Source organism: Vidua chalybeata, chromosome 7 (genome assembly GCF_026979565.1).
Source record: "Vidua chalybeata isolate OUT-0048 chromosome 7, bVidCha1 merged haplotype, whole genome shotgun sequence".
Lineage (NCBI taxonomy): Eukaryota > Metazoa > Chordata > Aves > Passeriformes > Viduidae > Vidua > Vidua chalybeata.
In genome coordinates this window covers 33152129-33177993 of record NC_071536.1, presented here as the reverse complement: position 1 = coordinate 33177993, position 25865 = coordinate 33152129, and the positions used below count along the sequence as shown (strand labels likewise).

General features: G+C 40.4%; 1 protein-coding gene across 1 annotated transcript in view; it reads right to left on the bottom strand.

Annotated features, from left to right (window-relative positions):
• THSD7B (thrombospondin type 1 domain containing 7B) overlaps positions 1–25865 on the bottom strand; it is a 297727-nt gene that overhangs the window by 147450 nt on the left and 124412 nt on the right. Inside the window, exons 10-11 of the mRNA XM_053948041.1 lie at positions 18230–18385; positions 16455–16652 (exon numbers count right to left, since the gene is read on the bottom strand). Of these exons, the coding sequence (XP_053804016.1) occupies positions 16455–16652; positions 18230–18385 (354 nt within the window). The remainder of the gene's footprint in view (positions 1–16454; positions 16653–18229; positions 18386–25865) is intronic.

Sequence of the window (25865 nt, the reverse complement as noted above, 5' to 3'; positions counted from 1 at the left end):
TGTCTCTCTCCTACATGAAGGTGAAGTTTCAATATCAGCTATCCCAGCTACCAAGCCAGAATTCAATAAAATACTCAGAAACAGGGTCTCAACCATGTCTGGTTTGGAGAGGAATACTCACTTTTAAAAGGTAAGGTTTTTCTCTGAAACCAGATAAGCAGAGCAAAATTTTTACCTGGTCTCAAGCAGTTAGTTGGAACCTATTCCATTACAGACTTTAAGTCACCTCATTGGCAACACAACCTCCCAACATATTGAAAACCAGCAGGAAATGTTGAATTAATACATATATGCTAACAAGCACTCTACAGCCATGAATGTTTAATCCAGTTTTTCACTAGCTGACACAGTCCCCCATGGCTGCTCTGTGGTTTTGAAGCTTTGAGACAAGGGAAGAACTAGAAGGCAAGGGCTGTAGAGCAGGGAACCACAGAAAAATCAGAGGGGAAAGTCTCTGGAGAAAGCCTAGAGCAGAATACTCACAGCAAAAGAGGAAAGGCAGAAATGTTAACAACTAGAGTGGGGTGGAGGAGGGAGAGAAGGGCAGGAAAGTGAGGACCCAGGAAGTCAGCCTCTCTCTTCAGCAGTTGTAGGGCTACATCTGGAGATGACGTGTAGAACACTTCCCAGCAATATACAGGATTTTAACACTTGTGTGCTGTGTATACAAAGAGATGCAAAGAGAATGAGTTTTTAGACAGTGCAATACTGGCTGACTGCACAGGGTAACTTATTACACACTGGAAAAAAGGAAGTTCTACACACCTTTGGGGTCCAACCAATACATCTTAACGTTCTGGACGATGACAAATGATTGGATAACAACTCTTACTCCCCTTGTCATCATCCATCTTCTTAGGAGGCTTATTTCTTCAAATCCTGATGATGAACCTCTGTAGTCACTTATCTGAGCAGTGAAAATTTATTGCCTTTACTAGAAAATGAAATTCTCTTCCAGGAGAACTGCACTGGACACAAAAGGGCAAATTTCCACCCTAGAGTATATGGATGCATTTTCTTTCTCCTTAGTGGAAACTATATACATTTATCCAATGTCAGGATTCGGACCAAAGGGTATCTCCTGTGTTAATAAGAATGGCTAATTTCCAATTAAATAAGCTTACAGATCATCGAGATGCCCTAATGAGAAAAAAAAAGATAAGGCCACATACTAATCCTGCTTTCACTGCACATATTTAATAGGGCTGCCAAGGCAAAGTTTCCAAAATACTTACTAATTACACTGGACTACCTCCAGCTGCTGTCACTGCCAGGGAATGGGCAAACTTTGCAACAAACCAACCCACCAAGAGTTCAGAAATGATATTATTATTTTGGGAAAGCATTGAAGGGGTCAAGAAACAAGAGAATAAAGTAGTTCAGGGCTGATTTGGACAGAAAATAGTCTGTGGACTTCATAAGCAGCTGCACAAAGATATTTTGGCACAGCTGAGAGCAGCTTGCAAACTGGCAAGGTGCAAAAGTGCAGAGTAGATACTCCACAGGATCATATTGGAATTAAACAAACACTGTCCCCAGCAGATATAGAACTTGTAGCACAGACTGGAGTGTAAAAAGAAGAAAAGCCATAGGCAGAAGTCTATAAACCCCGCTGAAATACTCAAAAAATCTCATCTTATTTGTGTGTTCAGTGGCAAAATACGGTATGCCAAGGGTGATTGTTCCCAACAGAAGGAGAGCCCAAACACCAAAGGATGACTGGAAGACCTGAAGGCACATCAGTAAGAAAATCAAGTTCCTACTTCTGTCCATCAATAATGAGAACCAGCAGATCTGTGCAGGTGGCATGTGACCCTCATGAGAAACACTACCAGGAGCAGTCTCTGCAGCCTTCTCATCAAGCTGCAGTTGAGCCATTAACAGCTTGAGTCAGGAACCTCAACTCCAGCTTTACAGTGCAAGAAGGGTTGAAAGAACTGCAGGTGCCCAGAGTGACACCATAAAGATTGATCACAGTGCTCATTCCACTTCATTAGCCATGGAGCACACAATGGTTCCCGAGGGAGAGGAAGAGGCAGGACCAATTTTAATCGCACTGCCATACTAAAACGCAAACCTTGTGGAATATTATTTCAATTACTGCTGCTTATTCATGCCAATTTCAGCCTATTTAAAAAAAAGTGTTTCTGAACAGTCAAAACTCTGAGCTGCCAGAAAGGTACATCCACACTACATGAATCAGCCCTGTGTAATGATACCCAAGAGAGCTCTGCAACCAGCAAAAAGCAGTTTTTCATCCCAGCACCTCACCCTGGGCCCCTCAGAAACGCAGGTCATTAACCAGCAGAACTTCTGCTGCTGCAGCTGTGGTGTTTCTGAGCCACAAACTGGTGTCTGGCAATGAAGGGGCCCTATAAGCTCAGTACCTTATTCAGACTGACTTACAGTGGTGGGCTGACTCTGGCTGGGCAGCAGGTGCCCACCAAAGCCACTCTGCCACTGCCCTTCTCAGCTGGGCAGGGGGAGAGATTATCATGGATTTTCATGGAAGGTTCATGAGGTGAGTTAAGCACAGGGAGGGATCACTCACCAGTCACAGGCAAAACAGACCCCACTCAGGGAGATCAGTTTAATTACCAGGATAATAAGAAATAAACCCAAACCTTAAAACACCTTTCCTCCCCTCCAGGCTTCACTTTAATCCTGATTTTCTCTTCCACCCCTGTAGCTCACTTGCTACCAAAACCTTGACACTCAAAGCCAATACACCTACATAGTACAGTACATAAATCCTAAACCATTTAACCTTCAAAAATATATGTCTGGGAACCCTGCCAGAGAATATTTGAAAGGGATTACAGTAAATGTATTAGTTGTCACTTAAAATTAAAATATGGATTTCAATTGAAACTCTATATAAGGGGGACCTTTCCCCCCAAAATCCGTTAGTTAGCAACCATGCTGAACGAAGAGGAAATTGTACAGTCAGCTCAAGACTACACAGGGCAAGCTGATATATTTTAAAAGCTACATTTTTATCTACTGAAATAAAACATTTTACTTTTTTATTTTTCTACTTTAATCAGAATATAACCTCATTAAATGACAGTGTGTGAAAAGAACATATAAACTAGAAAGAAAATATAAAAACTTTCTGAATAATTTAATGTTTATTGCTTTTAGACTTTGATATTCTGGTCTTTACTACTTAAATGCAGTTTAAATGTATTACTTGCCACGGCCTTTACGTTAAACCCAGTAAGTCTGCAATTTGTGATAAAACTCCTTATCTCCCTCTTTCTGAACCTCTGCAGAGATCCAAGGTTAATTTGCAGATAATATTACTTCATGAAATAATTATCTTAGTCTCTAGTACTTAAAATAGCTAAATTCAAGAAAGATAGTTGAGCAAATGAAGCTGTTAGGGCAGCAGGATGAGGCTGCCCCCACGGGCACACACATCCCCACCTGGCAGCACCTTCAGGGGGGCAGAGTCTGGGTACCCCACACCTGGAGCAGCCACTCCTACAGGAATTCAGGACAATGATGCTCCATGAAAATCAAGGATCCAGCCCCATCCAACCTCCCCAATGCCAATGGCAAGGCAGCCTCTGCCTTCCTCTTCACAACGCCAGCCCTTGCTGAAAAATTACTCTCTCCAGCCATTCTTTCTCATCCTGCTAATTTTTCCAAGCATCCTCCTATTAAACTACACAAATATATCCATTTAGTAAACATCCCATTAACCAGGTCAGCATACAGTGTTCACAACTTATTATGGAGCAGCACCAAATCAGTCACAGAAGCAATTATGCAATTTTAGAGCAGACAACTCACTTTAATCTTCATATGGGCTGGGGATGTACATGCCAATGTTCATTCACAGGACTCATTCATTTCCAGGCATTGTATTCCACTTGTTTCACCCTCACTTACATGGCACTCGTGTCTTTTGATTTGTAAGTTTTGTGGGCTGTCAGAAAATATGAGCTCGGTGCTCCACCCTTCATGTCAGGGATTTTTAAATTGATTTTAAGGGTATTTATACACTTCTAGTGCCTGGGGGCAGTGGGAGAAGCTGGGCTAGATACTCAGAATCAAGACATATTGTTACTGATAGGTAAGGCTTTATAAAGCCCTACCTATTAGTAACAATAAACAGGTATTTAAAAAAAAAAAAAAGAAAAAAAAAAGAAAAAAATACCCAACTACAAACATTAAAGAAGTGAAGATCTTTCCAGAACTATTTAAAATAGGTGGTTGTAGAGAAGAGAAATCAGAGCTAAGAATCTGGGAAGCTACAGTTACAACACAAGGGAAAAAAATGCCTGTTAAAATCCCAGCTTTATTCAAAGACATGCATTTATTGAAGCGTCTTGGGAAAACAGGATGCCATATAGTATTAACAAACAAGAACATGCTCTGTCAACCACATGCAGCACCACAGACATTTTGAAGACCTAAATAAATAATGTATTAGAAAACCTAGCCTAGGCTGAATTAATTCAGACTCCAATGATATAAATGAACAGCAGTAGTGGAATTATTTCCCAGGGACTTTAGTCATATATAGCATTAAAAGTTAAGGCCTTAAGATACTTATTGATAGGCAAGAAAGTGCTATCCTTAGATCTATGCATGCCCAGGGAACACTCTGCCCAACTTAGAGTCTCAGAGTTTCCAAGAGAGTTACCAAACCACTCAGCTTTATTTGCAAACACCACGAAATAGAACAGAACACCCTCTTGGCTCTAGTCCCCTTTGACCCAGCAGTAAGTGTACAACAAACAGAGCTGACTTGGTGTTAAACTTGGGAAACCCGCTGAAACCGGGCCAGGGGAGCGATGGGAATTCTGCACCTGGCAAGAAAAAATGGAATTTGAACTTACAGGATTATCTTGGTTTTTGCAATATACTATGGGCAACCAAGGCCCCTGTCCTCCCTGCTTCAAGCACTTATGGAGCCTTTTCTGCAGAACTGCCCAACATGGATTAGGTTCATGAGGACTTACCAGTTCTGCTGCATTTTCACTACAAAAATGATGTGGTTGTTTATGTCATAACCATATTTGCCAGTAATGAATGGAAATGATCCCCAGATCAGGGACAGACCTAGGTACAGCACCAGAGGAGATTTGGAAGGAGCCAGGTGAACCTCATACCAGCTGGAAGTGACTTTGTCCTTCCAGCAAAGTACCCTGGGCTCATCCAGAAGATTCCCTGCTCACTTGCTCATGGCATATAAGGATTCTCCCGCCTTCCAGAAAAGTCACTTTACAACCATCTCACTCCAGATGCAGTGCCTGAATCCCCATGGACAGCACTGGCCACAAGACAACCCAAGAACTTCTGTGGGATTATTTTTTCCTTCTCAGGAATATGAAAGGAAAAAGCAGTGTTGTCTGTGTGCTACTGCCCCAGTCCATGTGGGTGTGTTGGCTCATTTTCATCAGTTTTTTCTCTTTCTGGTCTTGATAATTACGACGTCAATGTGAGGGTTCACTGGTTCACAACTCCATCAGGCAACTGATGGCAAAATATAAACCTCAGCTGTCAGAAAGGAGCTGGGCAAATTCATGCTTACAGTCCATGTCTCCATAGGAATTTTTAAATAGAACATCTATTTTAAGAACCATGACAAAAGGTGACACTAAAATTATACAGTAGGGGAAGACCAAGCTTCAAATTGTAAAATGCATCCCAACAATCCAGGATGACTCTGTTTCTAAGGAAACTCTACCTCATATATATATATGTTCTCTCCACAAACTTGGCTCTGACATTTGCAAGCTGCCTAAAGATACAAACTGAACAAGCTGTTTATTTAGAAGAGGACCATGAAATATCTTATCCTGTTACTTGTTTAACTCTCCTAGACAAAGGCAGTACCTAATTTGAGGCAATTACAGCCGTACTTCATGCAGACAGAAAGAAAAACACCATACAATGGAATTTTAAATTGTTCTCAATCTCCTCACAGAGCTAATCTTTCTCAACTCACTAATTCACATTCACTCCAGCACTTCACAACAGCTCCCATTTATTAAATACGAGATCCAATTCACAGATAAACAATTCAATAATGTAATCTACACTTAAAATAATAGCTTGGCTTCAAAGATTTGGGGGGAATTAGGAGTTTTCCCTCTCTATAGTTGTTCTTAGCATCATTTCTTGTCACAACTTCAGAGCTGAGGTCATGTAATCGAGGTGCTCTGAACTTGTGTTTCCACACAAGGCAAGATCTATGTGAGGACTGAATCCTGTCCCACAGAACTCACTGAATTCAGTGGGAAATCTGCCAACAGGGGAATGCTGAAGAGCATTTAGGAGCCACATCTTACGGCTGTTTTCTCCTGCTCTCCAACTTCTCTACTACTTCATCACGTGTTTTTCTCCTTCCATTACTACCACCTGACTAATCACAAACTGCTGCTTAATGAAGAGTGCTGGCATTACAATACTTAATTAGAATTAAGAAGAAGATTTACTTTAAAAACCTGACTGACCAATATGCCCCAGAGCCAATCTCAGTAATGCAGAACTACCCCAAAATTTCCACGTTCCCAATTCTTAATTAAAAGTTTGTCAAAACTTCTTATTTTACGGCGGGAGCCTTCCCCTCCAGCATCCATTAACCTCAAAACAAGTGACTAAATTGTTTTTAAATCAGCTCTACTTCATAAACAGCTTGATAAAAAGAAACTCAAAGAAAGTACAAGACTTATCTTTCATTTCCACTCAACAGCCTTCAGAACTACTGTACAAAGGTGGCTCTCACAATCGCTCCTGTCCAGCACCGAAGGAATTTCAGCTACAGAAAAAGCTTTCTGTAGGGCCACCCAGCAGGGAAGGATTAAATTACACAAAAAATCCCTGCTTTTTTCCCTCCAGTAAAGGGCTGTGGTCAGAGATCAATGTGAGAAGCTGTCTATTGAAGTTACTGGAATTGTTCCCTTATTTAAGCTCCGGGAGAAGGTTGCTGCTGACACCCAGAGCACAGCACGGAGCCAGAGCCAGGGTGCAGCTCCTGCCCGAGGAACAGGGAGCACTGAGACCTCCTGGCTGCTCCAACCCTTCCTCCTACCCTGGCTCCTCCACATCCCTCCTCTCCCTCACCCCAACCTCTCCTGCAGACTGAGCTGAAGGGCAGCCCCAGCCCCACACCCCACTTCTTACACTCACTACCAGTCTGCAGAATCAGGTTTAGTTTATTTCTACTCTATACAGAACTGGCTTATTTTGAAACAATTTTTTTGTTCCATGAGTCATATCATAGGATTTGCACTCCATCCCACTAAACCTCATACACAGAATGCAATAAAATACAGCCAGTCATTTCTTTGCCCTAATGACCTCCTGTTTAATTTAAGCCTTTTATACTGCCCTGACTATTTCTCTTAGGAAAAAAAGTCTTGGCTAAAGTAATTTTTGAAATGTGAATTGGGCAATTTTCTCTCTATTAAGAGTCTGAAAAATATCACATGTGCCAAATAATATTTTCTGGTTTGATTCAGCCTGGCAACCGAAGAAAATCAGAATTTGGCATTGTAGAGTTTATCCTTTAGCTGAACACCAGGAAATTTTGAAACATTTTATTAATGTAAGCCAAATGCCTTAGAGACTCCACTTGGGATGAGGAGGATGAAAAGATGACATAAAGTATCTCCATTATTCATATTCCCCAAGAAGCTATGAGTTTTAAAGTCTCAAATCATGGTCAAGGAGTTTGGTCTGCCATCTATCATATCTACATATGAGAAACCCTTCAGCAAAAAAGCCATGAAATCCCTAATCCCTTTTGGAACCCAATTAATCCAAGAAAACAGAACCCTTATGGATGAGATGAACCCTCACTGTCACATCTTCCACCTGCTACTCCTGGTATCTTCAGCCACATTTGGGCCACAGATGCAGAATTTTGTCATTAGTAATACTTTTCAAACAGATCCTTCCAATCTCCTTCCTCTTTCATCCACTTAGTTAATTTTAGAACTTGTCACCAACCTACATTTTTAACACCATTCTAGAACAATCCTATTTTGCTCACATCTTTTTCTGAATCAGAGTTCCCTAAGAAATACAATAAGCCTCCAAAAAGAATATTAACTACATGTATGTGAAGTTCTGCTTAGTTTAAAAAAAAACTAAACAGGTATTTCATGCTTCATTTCACTGAGAAAACAGGAATTCTTGTTGGTGCTTACAAGTATTTTTCTAGTTTTGTACTGAAACAATTTTTTTTTTTTCTACAATAGGGACCCAGCCAAATAAAAAAAAAAAAAAACCTATTAAACAATTTCTTTTCCATACTTAAAATGTAGGTGTAAATACTTCAACAATTACAAAATACAATACAAGAACCTTACTTCAGTCTCCATCAAAAGGTTAGAAAGCATCAAACCCAATAAAGGCTCCATAGACATTAAAAGCAGGTTAAAAAAAAAAAAAAAGTTTTAAACTATATATATGCACTGGCCTGGTATATAAATGCTAATCCTTCCATGAAGTTTCTTCAAAGCACTTGCACCAAAGTAACAGACCTACAGGTCACACACACCCCCCTGCTCTTTAGGTAACCTTTACCACAAGCTCAGATCAACACAGGTCAAACTTATTCCTTAACATTTAAAAAAGAAAGGGCAATACAGATCTTGCCATATTAACTGATGTTTATATTTTTCTTAATGTTATAGCTCCCATTTCTGAAAGGGCTACCTTGACCCTTTGTTCCTAACCTACAAATGTTTGAAACTCAGGTTAATTTTTAAAAAACATCAGCACCTGTTGCTCCCTCTCACAGTGCAAAGTCTGAGCTGGGAATTTGAAAATCCACCTCCTCTATGCTGAAACAGCCATAGGGAAGAAGCAGCCCTAAATTGCCCTCACCATTTTAGCAATGCTCTGAAGTCTTGTAAAACATCTTTTGAAGACAGAAGGTATCATCAAAAAGGAGCACTAGATACTGAAGAGAATCGTGGTTTTGCATAGCAATTCATTTGAGGGCATTCTGCACTGACCACAAGCTCACACTTAGCTGGCAACAAAAAAAAAATATTCACAGGGGCTGTAATACCTCATAGTGACAGCACAGGAAGGATGAAAGCTGGCTTTATTCCTAATAAACCCCACCACATCTCCATCAGCCAAATATGAGGAGCTAAAATTACCACTGGATACCAACTGTAGCTGCCTTCTGGGTGACTGACACAAGACACATCACCAGCATTTGAAAAAGCACAGCCACAGCTTAGCTGGAAATCATGCAACATATCTGCATTCAAAGATAAAGAAAATAAATCAGAGTATGCTCGAGTTTAACCTCACAATTGTGGCCCACAACCTTCCCCCTGTCCAGCATTAGATATTTCAGCCTGTATTTTAGAGAAATATTCCTGACTGCGTGACAGTTATTATACATACATAGCTACTACAATAATTATTTATAGACTTTTCCATTTCTGTTTTCCTTGGCTGGTGCGCCACATGCTTGCTATAATCTTGAATGAAGTAAAACTGTTAAAGTGTGACTAAGCAGAGAAAGCTCTAACTTTCCAGCAGCTTACCTTAAAATTAACCTGAAGCTGATCTTCTTCTTTTACAGACATCAATTTCAGCAGAGGATTCAAAGACAGTAAATTATCCTGAACATGGAAGTGTCTGTCCTCACATTGTTTGTGCACCAGTCCTAGAGCAGGGCACAATCTGCATTGTAAGTTTTTGAATGTTTCCAGCAGGAGACATCAAATATTTGGCATGGTACCAGCTGCTGGGAGGTAAGGCTTGATGGAGGCAACTAAATCCACTCCACCTGGCTTGTTAACAACCAGCCTGCTCAAAGAGAACATCAGCCTTTATGACTACAAGAAACACAGGTCCCAAACCTACTGAACAACTCACACATCATGCTTCAGGATTCCTCAAACACTCATAATACTCAGCCCTGCTACTACACTGCAATATCCTTCTTCCTCTGTGACTGCTAAATGAGAAATATGGACCTTACCTAAATGCTAATTGCTAGAAAGCTTTGCATGTTGCCTTTTAGAATTTGTGTTTCTGAAAGTCAGGAAAACACACTGGTTTGAGATCAGCAGCTCCAGTGACGGGGTACAGTGAGATACACTCAGGAACTAAGAGGAAAGAACTTATTTCAAACTTATTTTCAGTAAACTGAACATGGTAAATCTTTTCTCTGAGAAATTAAACAGAATCTGCCAATTAACTTTAAATCATCAATCAAACTCTACCCAGGGAAGAACTTCGCTGAGATTGGACTCTAAGAGGTCTTTTCCTACCTAAGTGATATTCTATGACTCCTGTTAAAACAGGACTGGTCAGGTGGCTGCTTCCCTCGTGCCCTGAAGGAGGAAGAAAAGCAGCTGTCCTGTGTCCTTGCAGCCCCTTCCTCCTGCAGGATTCAGGCTCAGCTGGTGGGGATGCTCCTGGCCCTCGGGATGCTCTGCACAGAGCAGAGCAGGGATCGCAGACACTCTTGGGGACCACAGGACACACTGGCACTGACATGGAACCACAGACAGGCAGCTGAGCACGCCACTGTTGATATTCTACCCCCAAAGAGTCTTCAGCTTCTCCAAGTCCAGAGCTTCACTGTCAACCCCTGGCAGAATGTAATATTGGATCTTAAACTAACACTGCTTTGATTACCTTACTTCCCCCTTTACTCCTCGCTTCAGTTCCAACAGAATTTCAGTGTCTGCTCTGGCAATTGAGTTGTGTGAATAATGGATGTCTGTTCGGGCACTGAACCAAAAAAAAAAAAAAAAAAAAAGAAAAAAAAGGACAAGGAAGAAAAAACTAATGTTTAAAGTAGAACTGAAGAGAGACTGGGGGAGGATTTAGGAAAAAAAATAATTTCAATGTAAGGCAAAATGGTTTTTTTAATCTGAAAGGAATATTATGCTTTTGCTAACAGTATCTTTTAAAAATATTTTGAATTTTTAATTTTAAGAGTAGTTCATTTACCAAAAACATCCTGAAAACATTAATCATTTAATCTAAAAAATGCTGAAAGAAAACATTTTGTCTCTGAAATACTATTCCCCAGTTTTACAAATAAAACTGCCAGATGGAACAGAAAATGGAACAGAAACTTGGAAGCAGATGTATTTCTACGCAAACATACATTTTCAGTGAACTTACTAACATTGAAAAACAAAAATCCTCTTATCTTCTTGGCAAGCGCCAGGTTCTAGATTCCAACTGCCTAGAACCAAAGAGATGGCACAGGGAAATAAACCAGAACTGCTGTGCTGAAGTTCCTCTGGCAGCAGTGCTTTATTCCTGAGCTGCCCCTTTGGCAGATGGTCCATAGCAGGGAGCATCACCCCCCACAGCCGTGAGTCCTGAGAGCTGCCAGGTGTTATTCATTTATCAGCTGAGCCTGGGAAGCATGCACAGACCCCCCCCAGGGTGCCTCAGAGCTCCAGGTGGGGCAGGAGGTGCTGAGGATGGAGGTTTTGTGACAGCTCCCAGGACCAGTCCTTCGGGTCTACAGGGGAGAGTCAGCAGCATCCTGGGCCCCTCTGGACTCTGCTCGTCTGGCTCAGCAGCTGCATCTCCCTGGCACTGCCTGAACTGTGCATAAGGAACAGAGAGATTATTCAGCACTGTTATAAATACCAGCCTTAAAATGAAGACACCATTTATAAGAAGTTTGGATTGTTTGCCCAAGCAAACTCATGGCATCCCTGCCCACAGCAGAGGGGACTGGAAGGAGACGATCTTTAAAGTCTCCTCCAACGCAAACTATTCTCTGAGTCTATGAATTTTAACTCCCACAAACCAAAGAAACCCTGACACCCAAGCTGACAGTACAGGGAGGCAAATACTCAGCAGCTTTTGAGCTGTGCTTAGACTTGTTAACCAGCAGTGGAGTAGAAGAGCCTGAATACAGCAAAATCACATGACCTTTGCATTAAACCCTGTTGTTGATCTAATAATTTTCTGATTAAAACAATTAAGCCTTCGGGTATGACTTATTTCATATATTTGATTACTTAGATATCATGCTGTTCACTGTCTCAGAGAAATTCTCTCTGCTACTAATAGTTCTTCTGGTAGGAATCTGAACAAGCAAAAGCAAATTAATAAATGATGACGATGACATGGGAATTCCAGCGAAATAGATTGATGACTTGTGGGTATGATTCTGAATAATAACATTTTATGACCTACTCAAGAGCACTGCTAATAGGCAAGAATTCACTTATGGCACTGTCAGAAACATTTATAAAATGCTTGGAAAATGAATTGTTAGTTTTATGAGTCATACTTGTTATTTCATGAGTTTATTGTTATAGTTGCTTTTACGTATGTGTTCTCAGATTGTACTCCTTACCATAATGACTGCTCTGCACAAGCTGCACAACAGGCATTTCTAAAAACAAGGTCTGGTTTGACATTTGTTTTGTTTCAATCTTATCTTCTATTATCAATGCAGCCTAAAACAGATATGGGAAAATGACAATAAAACAGGTGCCCAAATTCCTCCATCAGGCTGAACCCAACATGTTTATATATTTTGTAGCACCTAAATCAAACAACTGTGAAATTACCTCTGAAGGACAAGTACTCCTGTCTGGACTGAAGTTCTACCTGCTGACCCTGAGCCGAGCCCTGCGGTCTGAATGTCCCCTGACTCACCACACTCAAAGTGCTTGTACCACTTACAAAGACAAAAGAAGCAAAAGATGATTGTGGTCACTCTCTTCAAAAAATGAAACACACTTTGGCTACTGCACAACTGCATTTGAAAATGAAAAAGTTTTGACCGTGTTCATGTTTTGTGAACTGGAAACTTTTCAGGGAGTTCCTTTCATCTGGTCAATGCACAATAATGTTTGTCAGTGCTAATCAAGGCTGCCCAAAATCAAATGTCAGACAGTTGCAGCTATCTGCCCAAGAACACATTACTAACAGGCAATTATTCAATTCCTTGTTGAACAACCAAAAACAACCACTCTGAGAAAAATCACAAATAATTCCTGAGATGTCTGCAAATATAAAAAAAGAGCTTTCAAATGCATTCTTTTATCTAAATTATAGATCAATGTAGCCAATGACACACACAGTCCAATTTTAAGCACAACTATCAATTTTCCTATACTGTTCGTCTGGCTTCACAGACTTTCCCAAATATATCCATTGACCTTCACCAGCTAAATAAAAGACATCATCCTAAAAAATTTTATTTAGAAGAAGCATACAAAAGAAATCTTTCTCTATTCGATGCATTACTTGACATTGTGTTTCTACATAGCATTTAATTTAATTTGACTTATTACACTACTGCCTTTTGTTGATACAGAAGAGAAGCACTCAAGGGATATGGACCAGACACTAAGAGTATCTTGCACATGTTCAGTAACTTATTAACAGAGATTAGAGACACTCCTAGGTAGGAGCAGACACCTAATAATGACAAAGTAATGAGATTACTATTGTCTTCTCATTACTCCTCATCTGTGCTAAAGTGCTGCAGATCACAAATTACAGACTCCAGCTACTACATAAAGCCCTGCTGTCCATAGTATGTGCTCTGTGGAACCACTTCACTATTACAAATGAACCTATTTAAGAAGCAAAAAGCCATTTCTGTACCTCTAGGCTGAGCACAAGTGTTACACCATTGAACTTCATGCAAGCCTTTACACAGAGACGTTGTTTTGACTGGGAAGCCTTCAGAGAAACCCCACAAATCAGAGCTTGACCCAGCTGTGACTTGCTCCCAAGTTGCCCAAGCTCCAGCTCAGGCCAGCAGCAGTTTGTTACCTGGGCCAGTGTGACAATCTCACCAGAAATGATGGCTCTTTAACATGGAAAGAAAGGACACTACAAGGGATTCAAACGTGTGGCTTCATTTGGTGAAAGAGGTTCTTTAGCCCCTGCTCCCCCTCATCTCTCTCGTGGCATGGGCTGGCACCATGGACAGTACACGGGAGAAGGAAAATGTGGTGACCAAAAGCTCTTTTTTGGCAAGTGAAAAAACAGACTCCAGATGGAAAAGGCCTCCTGTGCCTGAGCCATGGAGAGCCCAGCGTTACACAGCCAAGCAGAGGTGGCAAAGGACACAGGTCCAGCCACTGAGGATGGAGAAAGGAGGAAAGGACAAGAAGCCTGATGGCAAACTCTTCTGCAGCACAGCTGACACCAACAGCACAGAAGCTGCTCGTGAAGAGAAGTGAGCACACTGCAGCACCAAGAGGAGAGCACCACATCACAAAGTCTGGCATTTACATGAAAATGAAGGCATCTTGCTGGCAGGGATACAGAGACAACCCAAAGTACCCTAATCAACACACTCCAGGCCCAAATGAACTGTTAAGATGATGATATACTGGACTTGGCATTTAACAGAGTCCAAAAAAAATCTTTTTTTCATCCCTTCAGGCATTCAGTAGGAAAACTGAGCAATAATGCCAAGCATGGATGACAGAATGACTGGATAAATCACTGGAGTTTAGAGCTGAATTCAAAAGACGCATAAGTAAATGAAAATAGCAGCACACAATACAGCTTTCAGCAGGACCACTGCTTGCACAGAATACTGAGCATGTGTACAATGCTCAGCATGGACACAGGCCTTATGCTATTTCACCTGGAAATGACACATCTCAGTTTAGCATGACTCCCTTCTGACCTCCCACTGCCAACTAACCAGCTACTCCAGGTTAAACACATTAAGCAAAGCTGACACTTACTCCAACTTTTATCCAAAAAAAAGCAGACTACTTTTTGTAAAGGAAATCTAAGTAAGAGAACATTACAGAAGGAAATAAATAAGGTTATGAACAAAGCAACTACATTAGTGAATTGAGAGAAGAAGAAACAATTTGACTCTTTTTCCAACTTCAACTGTAAGGACTCTTCCAGACCTCTCATACTCAATCAAGACTTTAGAAAGTCTTCAGAGTAGCATTAAGCAGTGATTCTAACCTGTCTGGTAACCTGGATATTTCCTGGTGAAACCTTCTCAGTTTTAAGTGGACACTGATCACATCTAGTAACAATGTTTGCCTCAGGCTGGCAGGGTGGGAAGAGTATCCCACCGTATTTTTTTACTAGAACATGCACAGAATAATTGAAATGAAAAGGGTATTGCAAGACTTCCAACACTTGTTGAACAATTGAATGAAAAAGAGACACCTCAAAGGCCTGGCTTCTGAAGGATCACAGCCACAGAGAACAGTTTGATCAGAGATCAGTGAGCATCTGCCATGGAACACACTTTCTGTCCCCAGCACAAGTTGGGGCACAGAGATGGATGCTGGCACAGCTTCAACAATGTGAAGTACCTGGTGCTCCTCAGCAATGCCAGCCTCCATCTGCACTCATCCTGCTGGCCTGGACCTACAGTAATCATCACACATCAGCAGAGACCACTCAGGCAAAATTCAGTGTAAGCTCTTTGCTCTCCTTGACATTCTGGCTGTGTCACTTTGTACAAGCTGAAGATTTCTTTTATTTCCCCCATTCTCACAAACAAGAAAACCACACAGGTTTAAATATATTTCAAAAGAATCCATGTTCTTCAGACAAAGCAGCCATTATTTCTTTCTGCCAGGTTCTAGTGTCTCATAAACAACCCACCATATTAACCACTTACCAACTAACCACTTGTTACCACCCTGAAATTGTTTCCTGTGATTGGTCTCACCACCACTAAAAGAGGAATTCTCCATTTCAGATACAATATCAGGCTCTAAAGTTGCACAGTTTTGCCACTTTTGAGATGATAGCACAGTCTTGCTGTGACTAAGGACTGCAAAATTGTGCTCCATGTAATTGAATCTAAAGATCTGACAACAGTGACCTTATCAAGAAATGAAACTTTTGGCTGAGGTTCAAGCCATACACAAGAAATAACATCTTGCTGGCTGTTTGTAAACGTCACATAAAAACGTACTTATTCATTATTAGCAACCTCTACACTGAACACTCTGCAGGTCTCAAACTGCTGCCAAGGGAAGGATTACTCAGTACAATCATTTCATTTACATCTTAGTCCTGTATTAATTTTGGCAGCACAACCGAGCATCCCTGCTCGTGATTGTAACAGCGCTATCCCAATGAGAAAATTATTCAGACCACAGGCTAAAACCTGAGGATAGAAGTAGTTCTGGGAGCTGGATTGATATTCTGAATGCCCATAGAGCTGCTGACCTCAGTGAGAGCCCTGATTTAGTACAAATATCCCACTTTTGTGGTAATAAGGCCAGCAACAACAACACAGAACCTGCACTGATGAGCCATCCTCTTCTGGATAAAATGGAAGAGAAGGCTCCAGGCAAAATCCTGGGTTCTACTAGCCCCAGGCTTTAAGGAGCAAAACAGTCAACTCAAAAATCTGAAAGTTTCATATAAAATTCAGTAAGGAGCCATTGTACACAAGCACCAATTGCTCCGCAACAAGATGTCATTTTAGGAGGCACAAAAATCCACAGAGCTTTTAAGAGAAGAGCCCAGCTCACCTTTCCTGCTCTTGCAGACAGCCTTCAGGACACGGTGACCAGGCCCACATTTCCCTCGGTCTGTCACACAGGTTCCCTCTGACACCACCCACTCGTGACACCGCGCGTCTTCACAAGGAATGGACTCCACCAAATGAGGACAACCTGCCAGGGTGCCCACTGGATCCACCATCACCTGTCTGTGTCTCATCCTAAAGCCTGGAAAAAGCAGAGCTGGATTGACTGGACAACAGAAAAAACAGTCATGCAATAATCCGGTAGCGAGAAGATTATATGGAGCATCTGGAGCTGGGGGATTTAAAGACAAGCAAGTGAACAATATTTACAAACTGGGTTGATTGGGACAGCACTGTAGGCACCCAGGCATGCAAAATCTAACAGTGTGCAAAGAATTCCAGCAACTCACATTTTTCACATTTCTTTTTCCCTTTCATCAATGTTAGATAGAAATACACGTCAGGATACAGAAAGTTACCAGCAATGCATATATTAATCTTATAACAGCATTAAGATAAGAAGAGAGGAACAGTTAAGGAACTGAAGATATAAATGACATCTATATTCTGCCTGGGAATCCACTAACGAAACGATTTGTTTTGAGACACTGCTGAATCGTTTACTAAGAAATTAGTATTCTGTTTTATGAAGGTGTAAGGTTTTCTGATACATAATACATATCAGACTTCTTTGAAATGACATCCTATTAAACTGGAAGATTCAAATGTAAAGTGGAAGGAAAAGGTTACAGAAATAATCAAAGAATTGATTACATAATCTACCTCCTCCTGAATAAAACCATAAGTCATGTTGCTATATACAATGCAGAACTAATACACAAGTATCTTTCAGCAAGTTCTGTTATGTAAATGACACAGAATTCTAAGGCAAAAAAAATACATGTGGGTTTTTCCTCTGACAGTCTCAGAGCAGGGGCAAATATACAGCATTAGTAGAGGTCACATGGAAATGCTTTGGTCATGAAACAGAAAAGAAAATTAAAAATAAAACATTTCAGAGAATATAACAGATCAAACTTCCACAGTTCTCAAATGAGCAAAAGAAATTATTCAAAACAATTTAAACATGAAATGCTTTTGCAAATACTATTATTTTCTATTATTTCTCATTTTGTTTGAAAATTTTTTGACCAGTTGAAATCATTTCACATACTCAAGCAGTTTTCAGAAGAGCGTAATTTCTAAACAATAATATCCATTCCCTGACCTGCACTCCAAGAACCATCTTTGCAACTGAGAGCCTTAGGAAAGGCTCTGTGAGGAATCTCAACTTGTCACAGCAACAAACATGTACAGCTTTCAATTAAAATCCAGGGGGGGTTGAATTACATTTGCACATCCTTCTTCCGGGAATTTAAACCAAACCCACAACAATGAGAACAACCTCTTGGGTCCACCTGAGTCCAGATTGCAGGGCTGTGGGATGCACCTCCATCCTGATACACTGCCCAGGAACCCAGGCATGCAACAGGACATCCAGGGGGATCAGAGAGGGGCAGCCTGGCAGCTGCTAGCCCGAGAGATCATCCTGCACCACTTCAGTGCAGGACAAAAGGAGCTGAATCAGCTTGGAAAACCTTAATTTTCTTCTCACATGAATTATGGCAAAAAGCCTTTAAAGGTCAGATTCCACTACACACATCCAAGAGCTTCATCCTGTGTTACATTAACTTTTTTAAAAAACACATTAGGCTCCTAATGTGCAGTGTGACACCTCTGCTTTTGCAGTCTTTCTGCAGTATTGCATTCCCTGCTCACCTCTCCCTCCGTGGCGGTGCTGGCAGCTCTCGGGCAGGCAGGGACCCCACGGTGACCAGGACGACACCGCGCACTCGGCCAGGCACGGCAGGTGACACAGCTGGGAGGTGGCAGGGGCAGGACCCTGGCAAAGCTTCCCATCAACTGGTCTGGCAACTAATGAAAAAAAAGGAAAAAAGAAAATCAAGGCTGTAACTCTGTCCTGCTGGTCTTAGTTTTCCAGAATGCACCAAAATCCAGTGATTTTTCAGGGTCTTATCTCCCAGGGCAAAAAGTTAATCCTGTGTTCAGAAAAGCACTTAAGAGTTTTATCTGAATCACCCATATTCAGCAAGCCAGTTGAGACTATGCTTAGTGGTAATCAGGTGCTTTAAAACTAGATTGAGTGCTGATTTTCAGCAGTGCTGGGGTAACACACCAGGATCTAACCCCCACATTTATGGCCAAGGAGACCTCTTTAGACAGGGCTGAAGAGAAAAATACCTAAGCAGGGAATCCAAAAAGCTCCCACTGCAACTGGGAGCCAGGCAGAGGGGGCTGAGTAAAACCCAAGCACAGGAACTCTCCCCATTCCCATGCCCTTCGGGGCACTGCCATCTCTGGATTATGGGTGCAGTGTCCAGACTTCGGATTTTCTTCATCGACTTCCAATAAAACTGAGCAGAGCTCTTGGATTCTTCTACACAGACACAAACATGAAGCATCTTTCCTGCCTGGGAGGAGAGACATTTACCTGAGCTGCCTACACCATGGATCTCCAATCCTCTTTATCCCAGAAATAAACCAATCCCAAACTCTGCTGAGCTCCAGTTTAGTTGATACCGACAATGGATTTGGAAAGTTGACTCTCTTTGTATTTTCATTTATCATAAGAGATTTCTAGATTCAATTAACTTCTCTCACCTTTTTATTTGGGGCAGGGGGAGGAAGGAAAAAAAAGAGAAAGAAAGACTCTTAAATCTGTCTTCTGAGTCATTATATGATATTGCATTTCAATTACATTATGGGCTGAATTTGGCTGTCTCTTTAGATAAATCAATATCAAAGCAGTCTTTCAAAAGGCAAAGGCTTGTTTGAGTTTACTTTGCCATGGCATTACCAAGACTTCATTAATTTTTATAGCTACTGAGTTTGTTTTATCCTCATTTTTATTTTTCATGTCTGTTTTTCTTTGCTTCCATGCATGGAATTGATTTTAAAAGAATTTGTAAAAACAAGCCCAGAATATGAGTAATCTTTCCTTTTTCTGATGTTACACCATTTTCTTCAAAATTAATCATTTGAAGCAAAACTTTTTTTTTTTTAGACACAAGAATTTAGCATTCAAAATCTCAAATTCTGATTTGCACATCCTGAAGCTGAGTTTAGACCTGTCAGTTTGAAGTAATATTCAGACCAATATCAGTGCTTATGGTTCTAACTCATCAGAATAATAGGATTAAACAATAGTGTGATTTAATTCTAAGCTGAAAGACAATACAATGGTTAAAAAGGCCATTTTCTGAATGTTTTCTGAGACCCTGTAAGGCCTTTGACATGTTCATTTAAAGATTAGAACGAGGTGGCATAAATCCAATTCATCTGAATGCTCACATAAAGAGACCTTTTCTAGAAACCTTGCAAGTGAAGTGACAGACAGAATAAGATAAATATTAGAGTTTTAAGGATAAGAGTATTTATTTTACCAGAAGTCTCATGCATGGTTTAACCTGCCTCTCAGCATCAAGCTTTGGAAAACTGTATCAGTTTTCTGGAAGTTCACTTGGAGAAATGAAAGGAAATAAAACTGAGCACAAATGGTCAACCCAAGGATTAAAGTCCAGTCCTGCTTTGCTCTAACTCAAGGTGTCATTGCCAGGAATGGCTCTTCCCTCCTCACTGATTTTTAGGTTTCTATACTGAATTTAACTGTTTAAAATGTTTCTATACTGAATTTAACTATTTATATGTGGAAGCCTAGATACAGCTAAATGGTTCTCCTTCCTTGAAAACCAACCAGTGCACCCAACATGATTTTAAATTGATTTTGGATTTTAAAAAATCCTTTATTATAAAGGAATGATAAGGGAGAATTTTTCTGTGAATCTTTTAAATGCCAAAATTCTCACACACTGCAGCCTCCAAATGGCACAGGTAGCCTGGCTGGGGATGTCCTACTCAGGAAAAAAAAACCTGACATTATGCCTATGATAAATGAACAGAGCTGCCAGGAATGTCTTTAGGAATGGGCCAGCCTTCTGATTTCGTTCAATAATTGACTCTGTGGTGGCATTTCCCTGCATTCATACAGAAAAAGTGCTTTTTGTGTAATTATTTTCCTTGGAACAATGTTAGCCACGTTTTAGGAGGAAGGTGGAAGGCAGAAGCCAGGAAAGCAAGGAGTGGGAGGGGGAGGAACCATCTCTGATTCAAGTAGCAGCTTATTTATGACGCTTGTTCGTACCTTTTAAAATCCTGTGTTCTTCCCAATCTATAGAATAAACTTGAAAAAGCAATCAAGTACTAATCTGGGAGCCTCTGAAACATTGCACATTTCTATAGCTGTTATATTGAATCCATCCTTTATAAATGCAACTGCAGCTGTTCCCAGCACCAGCGTCTTGCCTCAAGTTTGAATTTTACTATTTGCTGTTATTTTCAGGTTATTGCTACCAGCAGGAGATAATAAATTGGGTTCTAAAGTGTCTTGTTTCCCTATATATTTTTACTGAGGTAATGATTTGGAGGAAGAGTGGAAGAGGAAATCAGCTCTGATATGATTATTTCCATAACGTAATTTTAAGCCAATAAATAAATTATCTTTGAATAGAGTCCTGTGGACAGATACTTGCAGGCACACATACCCACACTATGTTAAATGCAATGATGACCAAACAGAGGCAGAAATGCATAGGATGGCATTTTGTTTGCAGGGGGCCCTGTCAAATATGGTTTTTCAACTCCTCAGGAGGCAGGTAACACTTTTTTCCTGGACTTTAACTACATTTCCCTTTTACAATGAAAACTCAAGCATTTTTGTTACTAGAAACAAAATGAGACTTTTCTAAATATCACTAATATATCACTAATATATACTTTGTGTATAACACACAAAGATTATCAGGTCTGCCTCTCATATATTTTACTCAATTCTCAAGGAAATAAATCCAAATGTTTACCATATGGCAAAACTAATCCAAATTAAAGATACAAGGGATCAATCCCAGGATACAAGGGAGGCACAAGAAAGGGATGGCATAGCCTTGTGAAAGCTCTTACTGCCTTTGCTGGGACTTATAAACCAAAGACACTTGGATCAATACAAAGGGAAATTACTTGAGAAAACCACCAAGGAGTGAGTTATGTTATAAAAATACCTTCACGTGTAACACAATAGGGGTAAACCCAGCACAACATTTGCAAGTAATTTCTCTAACCTGAAAGACATTTTTATAGCAAAAACAAAACACAGCACAAGGGAAAAGTGGGGAATGAAATCTGACCAGCCTGGAAATGGCACCAACCCCAGTCTCTTGCACCCCTCCATTAAGGGCCTAATGCACCCCATGTCTGATGGAAAGAGCTCCTTCACGCTTTGAGGAAAAATCAATTAGTTTTGAAGCCACTAAGCACAAAGTTGGAGGCCTATTTTCAATTAAAATCCATTTAATAGACAAGGAACAACGTATGAATAGAAGGCTAATCACAGCATGAAAGAGGGTTAATAGTGGATTGCCAAGAGCAACAATGGCTTAATGGATTTCAGAACAATAAAAATCCTCACAATTTTATTAAAGTGACACAGACAAAAAGTATCCCTGTGTCCTCCCTCTGCTGCTCAACAGGACTGTGATCTCAGCTGGGATACTGCATTGTTTTGCTACAGCAGAACTTGTGGAGATTAACAACTGACTCTACATATCTGGCAAAAATTCAGAGTGAGCACGGGGCTCCCCACCAGCAGCCACATGACTGAGCAGATCAGAGATGACAATTCATTAAGAGTGTCCAGGAAAAACAGCAGAGCAACTGGGATGCTGGGATGGCAGCAAAGGCAATGATGGGAAGGAAAAAAGGATTCTGCAGGCTATTTGAGCCTTTTGGTTGTTATCCAGAAAAGACTGAAAATCGCTGGAGCAGACCACCAGAGAGGGTGAGAGAAGAAACAAGGAAAACAGGGAAGAAAACCTATGAAACAGGGAAGAAAATCCATGAAAACTTCATGAAAGCTTTGTAAGAGTGGGAGCTTTGCCCAGTGCCGAGTTCAGCATTCATTCCACAGGAAGGAGAAACCTCTTCTGTGACTGGCACGAAGAAAGCGCCACTGTGGATGTGGCTGGGACACCGGGATGTGGCACAGGTGGCCCAAAGCTAAGCTGGTGACACAGCCAGCGTGGATCCTGGGAGCGGCCAGGCTGGCCTTGGCACACAAACTTCATTTTTCTCCAGTGTCTCCTGCTCCAGACACCTCTGGCTTCCTTCTCTCTCCCCAGTGTCCCAGTTTGTGGCGTAGCCGCGTGCACAGAAATCCTTTTAATTTTTCATCTCGCTCCCTGTTATTGTCTGAACACAATGCAGCTCCCTGTCCTCAGAACAGCAGCAGGACAAAATTACACAGAACAAACCATCACTGTCTGGAAGGGAATGAATCCAGTTCCAGTGGCAGGAAATAATTATATAAACACAGATGCAATTAAAATGTTAGCTTTCAAAGTAAAAGCCTGGACTAAAACCTTGTATCTCCCGTGAACTAACTGGGCAACATATTATTTGCTGCATACCACAGCCAGATAAACAAATTCAAGCATTTATAAAGTAATAGCTGTTCAGGGTCATAACAAATAACTTATTGACAAAAAAAAGGCCTATTATTTATAAGGCATCTCTTAAAAGGCTCACTTTTTTCACTGTCAAAGTCTTTTTAAACATTACTCACTTCATTTTACTTTAATTAGTTTTAAGATATGAAATAACTGAAAGTATTACACCTCTGAAAGACATTAGAGAAAATGGTTTTTTTTTTCCCTTAATGGATTCAAACTCAGATTTTTGAAATGCACATTTAAACACCACTGTCAAGCACCACAACAATCTGAATAAAATCATTTCCTCTCCTGCTTCTACAGGGTTTCCCCTGAAGAAGCCAGCTGTTACATATTTATTTTTCCATTATGTGAGTTGTATCTCATAAATCTGCTCAGCATTTGGTGAGCTTACAGATCAATAACTTGGCATCCCAGCAATAAAAATCTGATACAGACTTCTGTGAATATATTTCACACTTCAGAGGTGTATATCTCATCTTTTCAAGACAATACAGCCATCCCAGTGATAAATAACTAGTTTGGGATGAGAGGGATCCTTGGGGGGCAGAGGTTCCACCGAATCTGGTTTCTAGCTGATTCAGGTTAGCTAAGCCCCAGGCTGGATGCTCCTGTTGCTGCACCAGGAGCACCTCAACAAAGCTTTTTTCACACCACTGCTGACCATTATTTCTCTCCCTCCTACAGTCCTAGTCAAGTTTTCTCATTACTAATATATTCTAACCTATTCCTTTTCAATTTCATAAACCAGACAAGGAAAACAGGATTTAAACATCAAAGTCCTAAAATTCTAATTTCTGCAGAGTAAATTAATCTTCTCATTCCTGCAGTTTCACCAGCATAAATTTACAAAAAAAAAAAAAAAAAAGTGTGCATTTAATATAGGGCTCACACTCCACACAGGGTTCCTATTCATTCCAACAGTGCATAACCTGCATCAACTCCTAGAGGCAGCTTATGTTCATCAACACAGCCCTTTCCCTATAAATATGCAGGATGGCAACAGCCATAAACAACAACAACCTGCACAACCAACTTCCAATTCCTGAAGAGTCAGACCCGGTGCTCCACAAGGCCCCTGGCACCCAAGGGGATGGTGGCATATTCAAACTGGACTTTCCACTGGCATTGTCCTCTTCCCAAAACCACAGTGTACTGAACAGATGCCACGTGCACCAGTTTGAAACACTAATCCCTCAGGAGACACACTGGAAGGTCATGATTCAGAGCAGAACAAAGAACTTGCAGGGAAAAAAATTTTGGCAGCCTCATTAGGAAACAGAGCATACAGAGCAAAGGAAGTAAAACAGCACATTTTGGAGCTAAAAAAGACAACAGGGCAGAAAGAAAGGGATGAGAATAACATAAGATATCTACAAAAGGACTCCTCAAATTAATCTCTGTGCAAGTCCAAAGAGGCACCAATATCTGAAAAACAAAACACAATGCCAAAATATTTCCCATGTGGGAATCAAGAAGAGTCTGAAAAATTCACTCATCAGATAAGAAAGGAATAGGCATTTTTGTCTATCAGCAGTGGGGAGAAAGTTCAATATTTTGAGGAAAACAAGAGCGTATAAAGGCCATAAAATAATCATTTTGAGACTCGTAGAAGTTGGACTTAGATGAAAGTGCAGGGGACCAGTTTCAGCTTCAGACCATTTTTGTGATTCTGTCAGTAAAAGGGCTTGTAAGACAAAACTACATAAGGGAATACACAGAGGGATGGATCAGAGAGTAACCATTAGACCTGAACAGGTTCTTGAGGATTTTCCAAGTCCTCAGCTGTAAACAGACTAAAGGAGGTTTTGCTGCTACAGCTGGCGACACACAAGTTTATAAAAAACCAATCTGATGTAAAATGAACCAGGTGGAATTGCATCCTAAAAATAAAGCAAAAATTAGTGTAGGCTGAGGAACTGCAGGGGAGTAAGTCAGGCAAGGTATTATGTCCACTAACAGCTGAGGGTTGAATGTCTCTCAAAGGAAAGAGGAATATAAAAATAATAGAGAATTCTGTAAGAAATAGTTTTGGAGGGTAACACTAAAAGCTATCCAAAAAAAATGAAGGCAAACTGTGTCACATACCTACTATTGAAATTAAAGCCCAAATAAAAATAAATATATGGACACAAATATGATAGAGGAACTCATTAAGCAAAACAAAAAAATGTAAACAAAACTTCAGAACCTTTTACAGGCATGAGAATTTTACATGGATTTTCAGATGTAATAACAAAGATTAAGAAGATAGGAACCTGCAATGACTTCTGGTGAGCAGGTTATAGGAGATACATTTTATTAGCCAAATTTACTATGCTGAGTAAACAATAAAGAGGATTCAAGGAAGAGAGGCATTATTTCACAAAGGTCTTTTCAGTCCTATAATTAAAACTTAAGCAGACAGGACTCAAAAACACTCTAAGAAAATTCTGAAAGCACAATATGAATCGGATCTCAAACAAGTAAAAAAGGAAAAATGTCAAGATCAATAAGGCATAAATTTTATGAAAGAATGACAGGGCAGATAGAACCCTAGTTAGAAAACTACAGAAAATATGGAAAGAGCAGCAATCCCAGTCACTAGAAACAGCAGGTAACTAGTTCAGAGAAGAGAGGAAATACCTCTGGAGTATTTTATAAAGACAGCCATCTCCCAGACTACTGAGAAAGCAATACAGTTTCCAGATAAATCTAAAAAGCAAAATTAATTAGAAAACAGAAGGATACTCCTCGGTCTTCAGAAAAGAAAGGAAAAAAAAATCCTGAGGTAGAAAATTAAATCTAGGAACTACATATGTTTATTAACTGTTTGAACATAAATACAGACACCA